The sequence below is a fragment of the Cyrtonyx montezumae genome, unplaced genomic scaffold (assembly GCF_038088225.1).
Source record: "Cyrtonyx montezumae isolate F1298 unplaced genomic scaffold, pur_monq_1.0 scaffold_3, whole genome shotgun sequence".
Classification (NCBI taxonomy): domain Eukaryota; kingdom Metazoa; phylum Chordata; class Aves; order Galliformes; family Odontophoridae; genus Cyrtonyx; species Cyrtonyx montezumae.
The window spans coordinates 84,806,671-84,823,894 of record NW_027072034.1 but is presented as its reverse complement, the minus strand read 5'-3'; the positions used below and the strand labels follow the sequence as shown (position 1 = coordinate 84,823,894).

At 40.8% G+C, this 17,224-nt stretch overlaps 1 protein-coding gene across 1 annotated transcript in view; it reads left to right on the top strand.

Moving 5' to 3' along the window:
* The first annotated feature begins 11,945 nt into the window (after positions 1-11,945).
* Positions 11,946-17,224, top strand: part of SPAG17 (sperm associated antigen 17) — a 91,262-nt gene continuing 85,983 nt past the window's right edge. Inside the window, exon 1 of the mRNA XM_065742157.1 lies at positions 11,946-12,050. Within this exon, the coding sequence (XP_065598229.1) occupies positions 11,946-12,050 (105 nt within the window). The remainder of the gene's footprint in view (positions 12,051-17,224) is intronic.

Genomic DNA, 17,224 nt, shown 5'->3' with positions numbered 1-17,224 from the left:
ATGAGTTTTGCATGTAAAGACTGCTTTACTTTAGGTGTGGAATATAGCCAGGGATTTTGATTATTTTCCTTTGTTTTGGTTACACCAAAAACGTGTAAATGAAACATAAACCTCAGAAAATTATTTCTGAACTTAACTGTTGTTGAGTTTTTGTCCATCTATATAACTGCTGGCTTTTCTTCATATATTACAGAAGGGCAGGGGCTTGATTCTCAGTCATATATGAATTTTCTTCCACTCCGAGGGGAAAAAGAAGTTCTTAAAGACAGCTCAACAAGATCAGAGGATGCGTTGTAACAACACACTGAGCACCAGTTATGTTTGAGGCAGTGCCTGGCTGGCACCATTCAATCTCTTTATGGTTGACAAAGCCAGAAGAAGCCATTGTGAACATCTGTGTTGGCTTCCAGTATAACACAAGGCACCAAACTTTCCTAAATTAGCTTATCTTCAAGCTGTAGCATCTGTTACAGTAGGAAAAAGCATCCAATCTTGTCTAGAAGCTTTCCAGAGAAGGGCATTCATCACAAGGCTTGCTAATTGTCCCCAGTCATTAGCTGCGTTCCACATTAAATACATGGGGCCTTGTTTCCAGGCTGAATCAGTCTGTCTTCAGCTTCACTCTCAGCTATCATCATGCATTTTTCTACTACACTAAAGAAGTTCCATTCTTGGCCTGCCTCATCTGTTGTGTTTGAGCACTTGTTGAATGGGGTCATCTCAGCAGCGTAGCTCTGTGGAAGGGCACGCACTTGAATGCAAATCATGAGTGACTACTCCCTCCTCACCAAGGACTGTAGTCTATTTCTTTAAAGCCCATGGGGGTTCCTAGTGCTAAAGACACACTGACTTTCAAAACACTAAAAATGGTTTATAATTGAAATGGTTGCTTAAAAATAGGTTCACCTCGTTGTTGTGCAGGCAGCTTAATTAAGTAGTAGAGAACGCGTGCGGTCACTCACCTCAGATAGAAAAATCTGTATTGGTCCTTCGCCCTAATGTGAATTTCCTGATCTGACAGATGGGGATTAAGTGTCTGTTTATGCCAAGAGGAGTTTGCTAACATTTTTCCTCTAATTACTAATTATATCAGTGAAAGGGGCTTTACGGGCAGAGTCCTGGAAATGTGAAACTCGATCATCAGAGATTTGCAGGAAAGATGGAAGATTGATGTGTGACATCAAACAGCTGACAAGGAGGCCAGGGCAGCCAGACGGACAGCAGCTGCTCTGAGAGGTTTTGGGGTGGGGAGGCAGCTGCTCAGTGGGGCTGGGGGTCCACAAGGGAGAAGCACAGAAGGGGCTGAGCCTGAATCACTTTAACAGTTTTTCCTTCATTCCCTGCCCCCTTCTCTTCTCAATCATTTCAAATATGAATAAGCCTAATCTCCTCAGGTTTGAGGCTGCGTGTGAGAGTGCCTATACCAACAGGTGGCCCATAGAAACAGTGGGGCTGAAGGCAGCTGCAGCCTGCAGCACAGTTTCCTTGTGAGAAGGAGGTAAGAGTTGCATATTCTTGTCAAGCTGCACCAATTCCTGTTTAGAGGTCCAAAATTAAACTCAGTGTGGCCCAAAAGCATTTTGCTGGTCTCTGGCTTGGTACTGAGATCAGCACATTGCCTGATTGTCCTAAAGATGTTTAGCCTCAGCTGTTTTGTGTTACCTCTACTCTATTGGGGTGGAGACTGGAGTCATGTCACAGTGGTTGCATGACCTCAGTCTCAAGTGGTTCTGCTATAGTATATTTCATATGGACTCGAAAGCACTAGTTTTTTATATTATTGGGAATCACAGAGATGAGCTGTCAGAGCTTCCCCTGCATGTCCCCTTGTTAAGCTTTACATCTCCTGCTTACAACAGCTTTGCCAGTGTGACTATTCAAACAGAACAAGAGGTAGTCTAGATAGATTAAACCTTGTATGTTCCAGAGCAGACTGTCTTCTCCTGGAGAAGTTAAAGCACCAGTTTGAAGAACATTCTCTGCGTGACCATAAGAGCCCTGGTGAAGATACTGCTTCTGCTCCCAGGATTATTGACTGCTCTTTAGCATCACCCTGAAGAGGATTGTTATCATGCCATGAGCACATATAACTGTGACAGCAAACTGCAGTCTAAATCCTGTCCAAATCCACTGCCTTTGAAAAGTGAGTAGAAAAGGCATTGGAAATGTATGAATTTAGAGTCTCCTAGGGAGCTGAGAGAAAATAGGTTTTAACTGTTCTGGAGCAGCAGGCATTTGGTTGAGTTCTGTAATGTTTATTATAACTTTATTCTTTAAGAAGGGACAAATTAATGGGGTTTGGTTGCACATCCCTTGAGTGACAAATAGTGAGCTGTGGTTATGAAAACTGCTTTTTACTGGATGTAATAGAGTGCACAGCAGCAGTAATACAGGGATGAGCAGATGTGTAATAACAGGGACTCTCTCACCAGTACAGTGAGCTAAATTTCAAACTGGTATAAAAAATAGAACGCTGTGTATTAATACATAAATGAACTTTACTGCCACCTAGCCAATAATCGAGGTAGCTAACATTACTACAAACTAACTGAAGGTAAGAATTCCGCATTATATTAATTATATTAATTCCGCATTAGCAGAATGTAATAATAATTATGAGTGCATTTCAGAGCTCTAGGTAAGTTCGAAATAACCAACTGTTTGCTTAGAAAATATTGTAGTGTCACAGTGCCATGTGCAGCCTCCATCTGAATTATAATTAGAAAGTTATATCAGGGGACAAATCCATAATACATATAATTCAGTTCCACAAAAGAGACGAGTTATCTATTTTACTTAAGTCTGTGGTCTCCCACACCGACGTTTGCATTTCCATTCTTGTAGTTTTCTTCTTACAGATGCAAAGCTATGAGCATCTACTAGCTTAGAGATCAGTCCTTCCGTGAAAAAAACTGCTGTAAAGAAACAAGCCTGAGTTTTGTAGCTTCAGTTTTACAAATAAATACAGAACCACACTGAAATATGGATATTAATGCTGCAACTACCTTTTTATTGTCTTACTATATCTTTATTTCTTTTAATTGTGTTTTATACACACTACTGTAAAGAAGTATTCTACGTTTTCCTTAACAAAAAAAAAAAAAAAGCAAACAAATAAAAAAAAGACCTACATATGCTTTTGAAGACACAGCCACCATCAAATCACCATGGCAACACAACCCAACTTGATCTTTATCAGACTGATCAGATGTTCTTTTAAAAAGCCTAATGCAAATGACTTCCATGGCTCTGATTCTAGGTTGGTAGGTTGGTAGCCTTTCAAAACTCAGTTAAAACACTGTATTTCCATACTGACCTGAGGATAATAAATAGATGAGAATCTGTGCATAGTATTTTCCTCCTTGGACAATTCTTTAAATTCTGAATATATAAGTGGATGTCTAGAGCCCAGTGTGGGAGGATGTGCAAGGAAATCATTTAAGGCAGGTCAAGGTAGCTCAGTTTAAAAGGACTTCAAAGACAGTGCTGTCCCTTATGGTAATATTGCCATGTTCCACAAGCACCATGCCCCATCAGCAGTTTATCTGCATGGACTGATCTGGAATTGTTTCCTCACAGATTCAAACTTCTGCCTTTCAGAGCTGAGCCCTCTCACCCTTTTCACCTGTCAGCTGCAAAAACTGCTGCTTGTGTGTAACAGCAGTGATGCACTGTGCCCCAAGGTTCTCAATTTGAGTTCCATTCCCTCACTGTTCCCTTCATGCCTTCTCATCGCTTCCATAGATAAAATCAGCAACATCATTCATTCATTCAGAAAACCACACTATTCCTAGTTGATGAAATAATCAATGATGGTATAAATGGAGTCTTGAGCAATGTCTCCAAAGCCAGGCATGAGCAGCAATACTTTTTCTCGTGAACATTCAGGAAAAGAAATTGGTTTGTGGCACTATACAGCTCTCTATCACTTTGCCATGTTCCTGAAAATTAAAAAGAATAGCAGTCTGCAGTGCTCAGAAGTAAAATTCTCCTAGTCTCTGATTTAAACAGTACTCATGTATGTGTGATGGATAAAATTCCTGATGTTTCATTGAAATCACTTAGAATCATTGGATGAGATGTGCTGCCAATCATAACTATCTGCTGGGTATCACCAATGTCCTTATTCTGGACGAAAGAGAAAAGTAAAAAAGTTTAGTCTGCCTTGTTTTGCCCCATTAAAAAGTTCTCTGATTAGATGCAAGTACTCCTCTAGTGATCCAGGATGCATAGCAGAAGCGTGTGAGCCGTATGCATCAACTCAGATCTTCCAAGGCATCTGGGGAGCTAACTGCCTTCAAATCTGGGCCTCAGCCTGCTGTTCCAAGCATCTAGAATTACTTAAACTCCAATGGCAAGGTCTGAATGAGGTAAGTGTTGGGCTTTAGTAGTCAATATTTTCATAGCTTCTAAACTGATCAGCTTTTCCCACAGCTAGCTTACTGCCCCAGAATAACAGTGGTATATTTGCACCAGCTTGGAATCCCATGAACTAAGCTCTAAAAAGTTACATAAAGTGCTGGTTGAACCTTTTGTGCAAAACTTACATTATGATCACTAAAATCAAATTCCATCACCTCTGAAAAATATAATGAAAACAGCTCTAGGAGTGATTCAGATTCAGCTTTTTATTACACCCAAGCTCTAACATTTCTTGGTGGCATAGCTATGTCTTTCTAGTGCTGTTTAAACATCATTAGACCAGAAGAAGGCCTTTCAAGATCAGTTCATTAATTTTCTGTCCTGGAAAGCAATTGTTGAAGCTGGAAATAAAAAAGTTCAAAAAAATCTTACAAATGTCAGACTTCTGAATAAGAGGAAACCAGACAAGTTGCACTTCATTGATCCATCCTGCTAGTAATGATACTCAAGTTTTAGTGACAGGAGTTTGCAGTAAAAATAATTCATCAGTACTTTCTTTAAGTTGCTATTGTAGGAGTTTGTGGTATAATGAAGAAGAGGGAAGATAATTCAAGGCAAATGGAAGAAGACGTGTTCACCAAAAAATCTTTCTGTTGGCGTTTAACATACATTTTAAAGAAAGTGAGGAAATTCTGCTTTGTTCCTTTTTGCTCAGTCTTACTTTGTGGTAACTGATGACAGGCAGTCAAAACGACTTTCTGATGTTTGTGTAGATTTGCATGTGTTCAGAATGCACCAGTGCTGGACAGATTAATAGTTCAGATACCACAGTTGGTACATTGGGCTGAACTGCTGATCTTGAGGTAATATCAAATCTCTCCACATTATTCTCAAACACTGACTAGTCCCTCCCTCAGAAATCACTAGATATTATGTATATTATATATGTATATATAAACCCAACCCATTCGTTACTGCAGTACCCAGACCTCATACATTCTTATATTTAATACAGATTCACAGAATTATTGGGCTGGAAGGGATCATAAACATCATCTAGCTGCAAACACCCTGCCATGGGCAGTGGTATCTTCCACTAGACCAAGTAACTCAAAGCCCCATCAAAACTGGCCTTGAATACTTCCAAGGATGGGGCTTCCATAGCTTCTCTAGGCAACCAATTCAATCAATTTCATACTGATCTACTCTCTTAGTTTAAAGCTACTACCCCTTTTCCTATCACTATTGTCTCAGATGTAGAGTCTCTCCACATTTCCTATAGGTTCTCTTTAAGCACTGGAAGGCTGCTGTATCTCCTTGGAGCTTTCTCTTCACCAGCTTGAACAAGACCAGTTCCATCAACCATTCTTTGTAAGAGAGGTACTCCAGCCCTCTGATCATCTTCATGGCCTTCTTTGGACATGCTTCAACTGCTCCACATCTTTCTTGTACCAGATGCCTCATGCCTGGATGCAAGTACTCCAGCTGGGGCCTCACAAGAGCAGAGAAAAGGAGGACAGACACCTCCCTTCACCTGCTGGCTACACTTCTTTTGATGCTACTCAGGATATGGCTTGTTTCTGGGCTGTAAGCACACACTGTCAGCTTATATTCAGTTCTTCATTCACCAGTACCCTCAAGTCCTTCTCCGCAGGGATGTTCTCAATCTTCCTGGCCTTTCTTAACAGGAAAGATGCTCCAGACCTCTAATTATGCTAAGGACCCTCCTCTAAACACCCCTCTAACAGGTGTATGTCTTTCATATTCTTCTATTTCATGTCATCCAGAAAATGGTGGGAGGGGGCACTCAAAAATGCAATAGGGATGAAGCACTCAGGGCAGGTGATGAGTTGGGGAGAGGACCACATATGAGTAGATACTGTTGCTGGAGCCCTGTGGCAGGAGCTCTCGCACTGGGCCGCTAGGCAGGTGAGTCACAGATCAGAGAGAAGTGACATCTAGCACCAAGAATCAGCAGGAGAGAGGCTCTGGTGATTCAGATATGGAAGAGGTGTCCTGCCTTAGCTGGAAGTTGTAGTCTCAGTGACACCTCAGCCTGTTGACACAGGCAAAGTTCTGGGCTGGCAAGGGGAAATTTCACAGGATCAAGGTACCACATGAATTTTGGTGGCGCAGAATGAGAAAAACTTATGAAGCAGAATTGGTGCAGGTAGGAAAAGAGAAGCATAGCATGCTGGTTTGGTATGAAGTAAGGTGAATATAGTTTGGCCTCAGGATTGAGAAAGAGTGGATTTAGATCACGATAAGTTAAGGTACAGCAGTGTGTTCTGAAAACACACCTGCTGAACTAGATCCATTGAGGCATGTATGTCCATGGTGAATCAGGTTGGAAAGAAGAGAGAATTAAAATTAAAAGAAGAGTTTCAGAATAAATTGCATTGTTGTAACTTAGCTATTCTACAATTAGGCACTATCTGCAGAAAGTTCACAGAATTAGGACCTCAAGGCCAAGGAATTATGATTCCAGCCATGAAATTACTAAATTTCTAGTTCAGATTGCATGGATTGTTAGAAATAATGTCTTCTCCTTTAAAAAAACAAACACACCATGTCTTTCCACCACTTACTATCAGTACTTTCAGCACACACTCTGGCATGTATCTTAGGCCTGTTTACCCTCTGTGGTGTTAATGTTTGTTTTTAGTGCATTAGAAACAGTTTTATTTTTGCACCAATAATAGTATAATGTTTCAAATTCCATTTATTTAGACTTTGCTTTGTTTGGCTGTTGAGAAAGGTTAGTGGTTAGTCAGTGTTCAGCACTACTGTAAGATTCTTGATGATGGTAGGAGTGCTACACTAGCAGATCTGCATGGAGGACTCTCTGTCCTTAGGGAACATAACTCCTCTTGTGCCAGAAGAAAGCAGGCAATGATACATGATTGGAAAGTGTAGGAGAATGGGATGATGGAGGGGTGGGAAGTTTGGCTTTCTCCAAGGGTGGGAAAATGTTTTCTTTGGATTTACTTCTTCAAGGAGAAGAATAAAAACCTCATGATCTGTTCTGTAAGGGACAGGGATAAGGCCTGAGATATCAGAAACTGGATTTTTTTTTGCTGACTGGCAGTACTGAACTGCTTCCAAAATCCCATTACCAAGATCCAGTGGAACTACCATACTAAATGCAGAGAGAGTTTTTCTTTAAAGAGTCTGTTGCACTGCATCCAGCTGGAATTTGGAAGTCATTTTACTAACAGACAATAATGGATTTCATTTTGAGCTTTGCCAGGAATCCTTATATCATTGGCTTCAGAGAGAAAAAATCATTCTCCTTGCACATGCATGCATGTGGGATAGACTAGGCTACAGAAGTATCTTTGCTGAAATTAAATGCAGGGCCCTCTAAGTTTCCTTCTCAGTAAAACGAAGTTGGTAGAGGCTCTTAAATGTAATCTTATTTGTACATATAAATGAAGTTTGATCTACTCTGCAAGTTATGTTAATGATAAACAACAGAGGCTACATAAATTTGTAGCTCAGCTTGATGGAAAATGTGAGCAAAGGAAAAACAATAGCTCATCAGAACACCAAATGTTACAGCCTGAGGGAGAAGCTTCCTTTGATTTTGGCAATGATATTAGATGGACAAACTAAAGTAGCACACACCAATTGTATCAACTTATGCAGGCAGTGGCCTCGATCCAGAAAGTGGGCCTTGCCACTTATGATGTGGTCTTGTTTCTACATCTCCACAGCTGGCTACTGTCTCTCCATTTAATGCCTAACACAGTTGAGCACCACCTAGCAAGTCCTACTTGGTCATATTTGGAAGCCCTGTTAAAATCTGAGAAGGAGAGCTTATTGTATTTAACCATAAAGAATGGTTAGCACTTGGTCATTAAGCGACTGCTTTTGCCAGAAATATTACAAGCCCACCATGCCACACTCAGAAGAGGCCTGCACTAACATTCATGCTCAACTTTTATCCCTTTTAGGCTACGTCATTAATTATACTGCAGTGATAATTCACTGATGTAGAAATAAGCTTTATAGATCCTAACACCAAAAGAGATGACTTGGTCCACATTCACAAGGCCAACGCAGCTCATGTGGAAAGCTTTATGTAAATCATATAAACAAACTTAGAGACAGAGAACAAAAAAAAAAATAGAAGGAAGCATTTGGTGGCCAGAGCAGAAACTGGAGGCAAAGACTTCTTAAATCCAATCTGATATGTGCAAGCTCAGAGAGGTTGGGGAAACACACCATTGCTGCCCTATTTCTCTAACTTAACAGATGATTGTGTCCCAAAAGGTTGCAAACTTTAAGACAAGCTGTCCAGGCTCAGAAATTGCAGCACTATAAAACTGAAAAGGAAAGTAAAAGAAGTCTTATGTTCTTTCCCCTCTTCCTTTTTCATAGAAAAAGAACTAAATAGCGTTTTTAGGGAAAAAATATTCTTAATACCTTTCTTCTTTTAGAAATATTAGGAATATTAAAGATTGTTTTCCTTAGCAGTGCTGATGGCCATGCTAGCTGTTCTTGACAGCCTTGTGGAAAGTTTTCCAGAATGGAAACAGCCTTCTGAAGCCATAATTCAGGAAGCCTTGCTGTTCAAGAAACATTTAAATCTTAGGAAAGCAATATAAAGTAATTAAGTGTGTTCTTAAGGACTTGAGCAAAGAGCACTCTTTGGTAACTTGTCAACCAAAGGAGAGAAGTTAATGGTTCTTACTGAAAATATAGTGTATTCCAAATATTTGTTAAGCATTTAAAATAAGCACTTGGGCGGGGGGGGGAGGGACATGACAAATAAAACAAAGCGTGATTACATTAATTCTGCCTCACAACTATCAGGCTTTAGTTATTAAAGACACAAAACATCTACTAGTTCTTCAGTCAACTGTAGTATTTCAGGAAATATCAAGTAGAGAAGATACAATTTTTATAAATAGTAATTTCTTTTCACTCTCCACCCTTTACTGGAAGACAAGTGCAACTAATGTCTCTTTTTCCTGAAAGTTGTCAACATTTCAATTATTAATTATTCAATTAACATTTTAATAAATTCTAATTAATAATTTAGTCAAATAAATTGTAATTATTCTTTCTTTATTATTATTAAAGGTGCAAGCACACGTTACCGTGTCTGGTTACGCTGAAGTATTAACATGCACATTTCGCTTACCCTGCTGTGTGAATTGAAAAAGCACGGAGTAGTTAAGTTCTCTCACAGGTAAAAGCAAACTGCCTCATATTTACAAACAGTGTTATTTGGAATTGCAAGTCTATCATAAAATCAAAGTTCTAATTACTTCACACTCATTTGTTCATGTATTCATCATTTTTCATGGTGGTGGTTTTAATAAGCCAGAAAATAAGGGTGATTTTATAATTCCGAGGTTGCCCTCTGCCTGAAAATAACACCATAAATATTCTTGTAACACACAAAGTCATCGCAGATTTGCCTATTAACTCTTGTACTAATGGCAGACCCAATTTCTCTATGCAGAAATGGAAGGCATGCACCTGTGCATTCCATTTATTTTACAGTGGGTATCCCTAACCACATTTTGTTACTCTGAATCTTTATTTTGTGTATTTTTCTTATTCCTGGCTTATCAGTATAGCTGATATCAGTATCATTTTTCTTAATGCAAGCTTTAAGATTCCTGCAGTTTCATCTTTTAGTTATCAGAAGGAAGCTGGACGTTTACAGATGGCTGAGAGACAATTTGAAGTTTTGCAGCTATACCATTTGGAGAGAACAAAGGCTGTAGTTTCCCAATATTTTTTGATTTGCTGTTTTTGTCTGTTGGAGAATTTAATCAAGAGAGTTTCAGTGATATGGTTTATAGCTTGGCCTACAAGCATCTTTGGCAGCACAACTGAATGGACAGGGACAAGCAGCCAAACAGGAGATGTCTTTAGCTGACTTCACTACTGGAAAGCCTATTTGAGTACTATACACTAGGGTATAATTTTTTTCTCTCTCCTTTGTTCAGAAAAGTGATGGAGGTCATTTTGAATGAACTGGTAAGCTCCGTGATCAGCTGCCCCACTTCAGCTTGGCTCACCATTTGCAACACCATCCAACAACAATAAACAGCAAATTAGACAGATGTGTCAGTAAGACAGCAAGCAGAACAAACAATTTCTGTCAGCTAATCCTTATCCATCCAAAGAAACACACAGTAGGTAAAAAGAAGCCACTTCTTGATCCTCACAGCTATTGCTGATCTTCTCAGAGCTTTTTGTGCCTTTCTAGTTTGTCTTCCCACCAACCCTGAGCCTACAGATCCAGGTGTGGGCACAGCAGGTGGTGCTTCTAAGCAGTCCTCATCTCCTGTTGACATGGTAGTGAATAGTTCCCCGTACCATCAGGAACTGGGTGAATAGTCCTCTCCTGCTTGTCATCCTGAAGCTTACAACCAGACTGAAAACTGAGTCACAAAAAAAAAAAAAAAAAAAAAAAGACAGTTCATAGCAATGGTATTTAACGTTATCTATTCATTCTGCCCCATTCCTCTGTCCTGTCCTGCTGGTCCTGGCCTAAGTCCTCCTTCTCCATACTCTCCCAGTACACCTCAGCAGGCACAGTCTACATACCCAAGACCTTAGTGAGGAACAAGGGTTTAGTGGGAATGTCAACCTCCCTGTTTCCCTCGACAATTGCAGTCTGATATTTTTCAGGACAACAAAAGAAAAACTCAAGAAGAGAAAAATGGACATTGGCCAAGAAATTGGGTGGGAGAACATGTTTATGGGTGTTGGCAAATTTACTGTGCAGCTTTCCCATGTTATAAACTACATCACTGTCTACAAACCCAGGCAAGATACTCTTCTGCAGACTGTGATGATACCAGACTGGTATCTTATGTCTCTTACAAACCTAAGTTAATAGTTTTCCACTGCGTGTAATTAAAAGGTATTTTATAAATAACATGCATGAGGTTAAGCATCATCCTAGAATACAATACAGAATAAAGCAGTAACGGGCTGCACAGCATGGCAAAATTAAAGGAAAGATTTGGAGGCTCCAAGTAATGCTGGTCGGTACACGGACTGGGGGAAGGGCACCATGTGGTTTGGGATATTTTCACCAAATGTTAAATCACACAGAATATTTCACTCGTCTCCACTGTGAGATCACGACATGACTCCTCTGTAATGAATTCTTTATCTTGGCAGCAATCCTGCTCTCTCCCAACCGTGCCTCCCTCTCCCCTACGGGTCCCTGTGCCGGCACATCTGGCAGCGCTCAGCCTGTGATTTTGGCCTGGGACATCCACACCTGTGCCCAGGGGCTCAGGGTTGAGGGGGATGAGGGGGTCGAGCTCCCCTTCCGACCCCACTGTATGCAGCCAACCCCACGCCCCGCTCCCAGGCACAAAATGGCGGCTCGAGGGGCAGCACCTCAGTTCTGAGCAACTTGTGCTGCTCAAGCCATAGCCTGCAGCCCTATAAAGACTCCACCGCGGCCTCGGGCTCATCAGCAGGCGGCACAGGGCACGAAGCGCTGCGGGTCCGGTTGCCGCAGCGACGGCGCGGCCGCAAGCCGCGGTAACGCGGGAGCCGGTCGCCGGGGCGACGCGTGAGGTCTGCCCGCTGCAGGCACCACCATGGCCCCCAAGCGGGCCAAGGCCGGCGGGGCGGCCGCCTCCACCTCCGCGGGGTCTGCAGCGAAGAGCTGGGAGGCTGCGCTCGTGTCCGCCCCACTGGAGGAGGTGAAGGCGAAGGGCGGCCGAGGGGGCGAGGGACGCCCGGGGAGGGGAGCGCGGGTCGTGTGGGGCTCCCCGCGTCCAGCTCCGGGAGGTGCCCTGGCACGGCACGGCCGTCCGCTCCTCGGGACGCGCTCTCCTCTCCCCGGGTCGGACGCCAAGTTTCGGCTCGGAGTGAACTTTTTATAAACTGCTGAACGACGGGGTTTCGTGGAGGTGCTGACACAGCATTAACTCCCGCGTTGAAAATGTGAGGCTGTAATTTTCCTGCGTGAGCGGCTAGAAGTCGCATTTATTTTTATTATTTCCCCCCCCCCCCAACTCTCTTTTGCTTCTTAACAGCATCTGAGAATCTAAAGGCTTATTTGTGTTTCCAGGTTCTATGTGAGCAACGTCATTCTAATAAATCTTGACTCGCAAGGAAAAAAAATGGTTTCAAAATAGCACAACAGTTTTGCAAACAATAACATTTCTCTAGCATGTGTTTTTCTAGCCCCGGTTCTGCAAGTGAGACAAATGACTGCCGTGGAGCCCTTGTTTGGGGGTTCCTGTTATGCCTCATTTGAAGACCCACGGTGGTTTTTTTTTGTTGTGTTTTTGAATTGTTATTTTTCTGTAATACGCTCACACTTCTGGTGTGAAGACTTCTTTAAATTACCCAGTCAGTTTTCCAAAAATGTCCCTAACTCCAAAAGTCTCCCAAGTACTTGAATTCATTTTCTCGTTTGGTAGTCACCGTCTTGTGCAAGTTCAGCTAAACAAAGTCACTGTTTGCAGTAAGTGCTGCTTGTCTAAGTCTGCTGCTTCCTTTTTTATTATCTTTTTCCCTTTAGAATGTGCATTGTCAGAAGTACCCAATACTTGCTGACAGATAATATCCTTGCTGCAGTAGAAGGTCCCTAAAGCCTGAGAAAGGAGTGGAGGTTCCCTCTCCATACCCTTCTCAGCTCCTAGCTGTTTCCCTGGGTTTGCTAGCAAGGTGCCAATTAGCGAAATTTTGTTTTTATGGTAGTGTTTATTGTGGCTGTGGATATTGTCTAGTGAATTCACCAAACAAAGCACTCAGTTTGATTCTACTGGTTCTATATGTAATTGCATTTGTTAAATATAAACTGTTATATTGGAGTGTTTTAAAAGGTAGGAAATAAATGCTCAAAATTTAGGAAATACCAGAATTAGGATTGTTCAGGACCACACATTGAGGCAGATGGAAAGAAATGTTGAATGTATTCACTGAATGGTGTCAGAATCCTGTTGGAAGAAAGTACGTGATCACCTAATTAAGGATTATTGTAATGCCTGTACCCAAGGGAGCTTAATTAAGATTCCTTGGTTCCTCAGTTCTGGTACTGTCCATGTGTTTTATGTTCCAGTTAAACTAATCCCATTTTCTCTGTCTTGCTGCTGGCAGGCAGAGCCTTGCGATCAGTCTGAGCTCAAGCTTCTGTGGAGCTGGGCAACTTTTAAAACTCCCTGTTGTAGGACAATTCGTAGTCAGCTCTGATCGTCCTGGGTACCTAGCTATCAAATGCTCTTCTGACCATCAGGGTTCATGATGCCCTGGTGGGGTATGCTTAACGTAAATAATCATGCTTTGTAAAAGCACATTTTTGAGGTACATGTGCCCGTGCTGACCAATTTTTGTTACTTTTTTTTTTTTTTGAACGTGGAGAAAACTGATTTTCTTACTTACTTAGTCACATAAGGTTTTTTTATGAAGTGACGAAAAATGATCTTTCTAATCAAACCTCGTTCAGCAAATAGTCTAAGCTCACTATCCTCCACCTGCCTTCCTCAGCAATCTTATATCATATAGTATTTAAACTCAAATATGTAAAGGTCAGAAACTGAAAGCAGCTTGTTATAGAAAGTGTTGAGCTATTTTAATTATAGGTGTCACCAACCACGCTGCGCAAAATTATTTTTTACATCGTTATGTGTTATACTGTATGAAGCTGAAAATATTTGGGAGATGACAGGAACTCTTACCAATTAAATACATTTCTCTCCTGGCAAATCACATATAATGAATTTTAAAATATTTTATCAATTTAGAGAATATTCTTTCCTTTTAGTGGAGTCAGAGAGAATTTACTAGAACAGGTTTTATATTGTACCAGATAAGCTAAGCAATGAAATTTCACATTTTGGTGTGTGTTTATGACTTAGTTACAATATTTTATTAGCCTGATCTTATGAAAAGGAGTCATTTCACATGTGGTGTTAACATTTTATGGTGGGTATGCTAACCAAAATATGATTTAACTGGTATTTACTAACCAAATAATGGCTTTTTCTTAAACACACTGTGAAAACTGGCAAACAGACAACATAAAAACATGTACAGAGGAAATACGGATTTTGCAGAGCCTTGTGTTGCAGTTTATATACATCTTTTGTTTCTAACATACTCTGCAGAAAAGCATGGAGCCACAAGTTGAGTTTGTCTTCGCATAGTTATCAAGATAATTTAATTGGGTTAATTGAAAATTAAATTACAGAAAATAAACTAAGATGCCCAGCTTTAAATTTTTCATGCTTTAAGTAGATACAAGTCTATATTCACCAAGTGAAAAGTGAATTCTGAGCAAGTACAGCTCTGATGTACCTATTTGGTGTTCTTATTAGGTGCTATAACTGAATATAGCAACTGAAAGTCACATTTTGCTCTGATTTCCCATCTTTACTGTTTCTCTCACCTTATCAGCATTTAAGGGCCTGAAAATTGAACTGAAACTAGACCTTGTAAAACCATTGAAAATATTCTGAATAGGATGGCTCAACTTTTGATCTCTATTCATTCTTCTTCCTCTTTAGAAACACACACACAAAAGGAAATCCACTAACTACCACAAGTGTAAATGACAGATACAGATGAGAAAACTGTGCTTTTTCTAGCAAAAGAAATCTAAAAATCAGTACTGCAAGTGTAGCCAATGTACCTGGTTTGTTCAATTGTCTTCTCTAAAACTGCTGCTCTTTTGTGTCTAGGAAATGAAGCAGTGACTGCAAGGTTTGTTTATAATGGAAGGAAAACTGCTTGTGTGGAGTTTTGGGTGGATCATGCTGCGACTGTAGCCTCTTCTACAAAAGGACACATAAGCTTCCCCTATAGACTGTCATTTCTGAGAGATTTTGACTTGTTTCAAATCTTGATGTGGTCGAATGTTTCGAAATGAGGGATACAGAATCATCTGTGACAATGATTGTAACCGAGTATGCTCCAGTTAGGGTGATCCTACCCATAACTGGAACTTGTCTCAAATTGCATAGAAGATACCAATGTCGCATTTCCCATTGTTGTTATTATTGTTCAGTTTTGAACCAGTGCTGTTGATTCCATGGGCTGTCTGCTATCTCTGTTTCAGTCACCTCCACTGACAGTCAGTAGTGCTTCTGCTTTTCCCCTAGTGGCAGCCTCCCCAGACTGTGTCCATGCTTTTTCTCTACTTACTGCATAGTTTTCTCTATCTTATATTTTAAGCTGGGAACCTCATTTTTAAGTAACCCTGGAGTCGTTACTCTATGCTCCTTCAGATCCTTTCTTAGGTCTCTCTTCTACAGTAACATTTGAAAGAATTAAACTAAGTAGAGCAGCAGTTCTATATTGAGGGAGAAAATGTTTTAAAAGTAACCGTATACATTTTATTACTTTTCCTTCTCATTTTTATGTTGTGATTTTAGGTGGTGAGCTGTAGAAGCAGGGTCTGTTTCTTCTCTGTCCTTTCAGAGCCTTGAACATGAAGGGTACTGTTACAGTATTGATAATGTAAGGACAATGTTGCAAAAAAGAACAAATTTTAAGGTCAGAAAAGAGGCAGTCAGTTGAACACCTTAAGCTACATACTGATGCTGCATGTTCTCTGTTCTCATTGACCTCAGTTGCTTGTTCTGAACATTCTGCTTCACTAGAAAATGAGCCTCAGGGGATTCAAAGTCAGTCATCAAAGAAATAGATGGCATTTTGTTAGTGACTGGGAATTCTGCATCATTATTCCCTGCTCAAGTCTGTGTAGCTATTCCTGGTATTTATCTAGCTCCTGTTCCCAGGTGTCATGCCTTTTGTGTAAGAAGAAAGTATTTCTGATTCATATTCCAGCTAAAGAGAGATAGGAGCTGTTCTGTAGGAGAAGCTCTAGCAGTTTGTTTCTTTGAAGCAGAAAATTAATGGAGGGAAAAAGAGATGCTAGTGATTTCAAGGGCATACCTCTTGCTGAATCCCTGATGTAGTTTGGATAAATCCAAAGTTTTGGGGGAAATTCATTTTCACAAATGGGACTTAGCCTGATGTTTTGCATTGATAATATGGGCTTCTCTGAAGATGGCAACCTCAGTAAAAATCAGGAAATTTTTCGCCTTTGCTTCAAGTGTCTTCTCAAGGAATGCAGAAGTGTTGTGAAGAAAAACATCCTGTTACTCACACATAAGCCTGGGAAAATATTAGAAGTGCTAGGAATTGGACAAGGAATCTGAGAGCAGAGAAGGATAGCAATGGAGTCAGGTGATGAAGCTGGGGACTCACTGGACAAGATGACTGAGGAGAAGATGATGTTAGGGATTAGGGATGCAAGTACAGGATGTGAGAAGGATTTGGGGAAATTTATGTCACTCTGGCAAGGAGCAGAGAGTAGAAATGGGAGGAGAAGTGAGCTAGCAACTCAAGTGAGCTAAGGGTGCAAAGGTCAAGAAAAATCAGGGCTATAAGGAAGACAGGTTTCCCAGACATCACTGTTACAGGATGATATTAGTTCTAAGCAGATATCTTGGCACCAAGATATTAGAATGTTCTAAAGAGAAAGAGAGCATAATGTAGAGAGGTCTTAAAACTCTGATGGAGATTTCTTCACGTATCTGAAAAACTGGAGAACATTGTAGGAATAGGCACTGTTTCTACTGGATCATTTCTCACCTCAAGCCTCAGCTAAAACTTTACATTTATGAATATTTACTTCATTGGTTGTGCTGTCGGCCTGTCTCTGTGACACTTACTGCGCTTTCATTCCCCTCTTGGTGGCCCACATTAAGGAGAACAACTTGGTGATTAGTTGTTCTGTTAGCTCACCTTGCATCTGAATGGTCCTTCTCAAGGCTCCAGCATTGCTCATGATGCTGCTACAAGAGGATCATTCTATTGCAACAGTGTGCACTTCTGGAAGTCTAGAATATAATGCATTTGCACA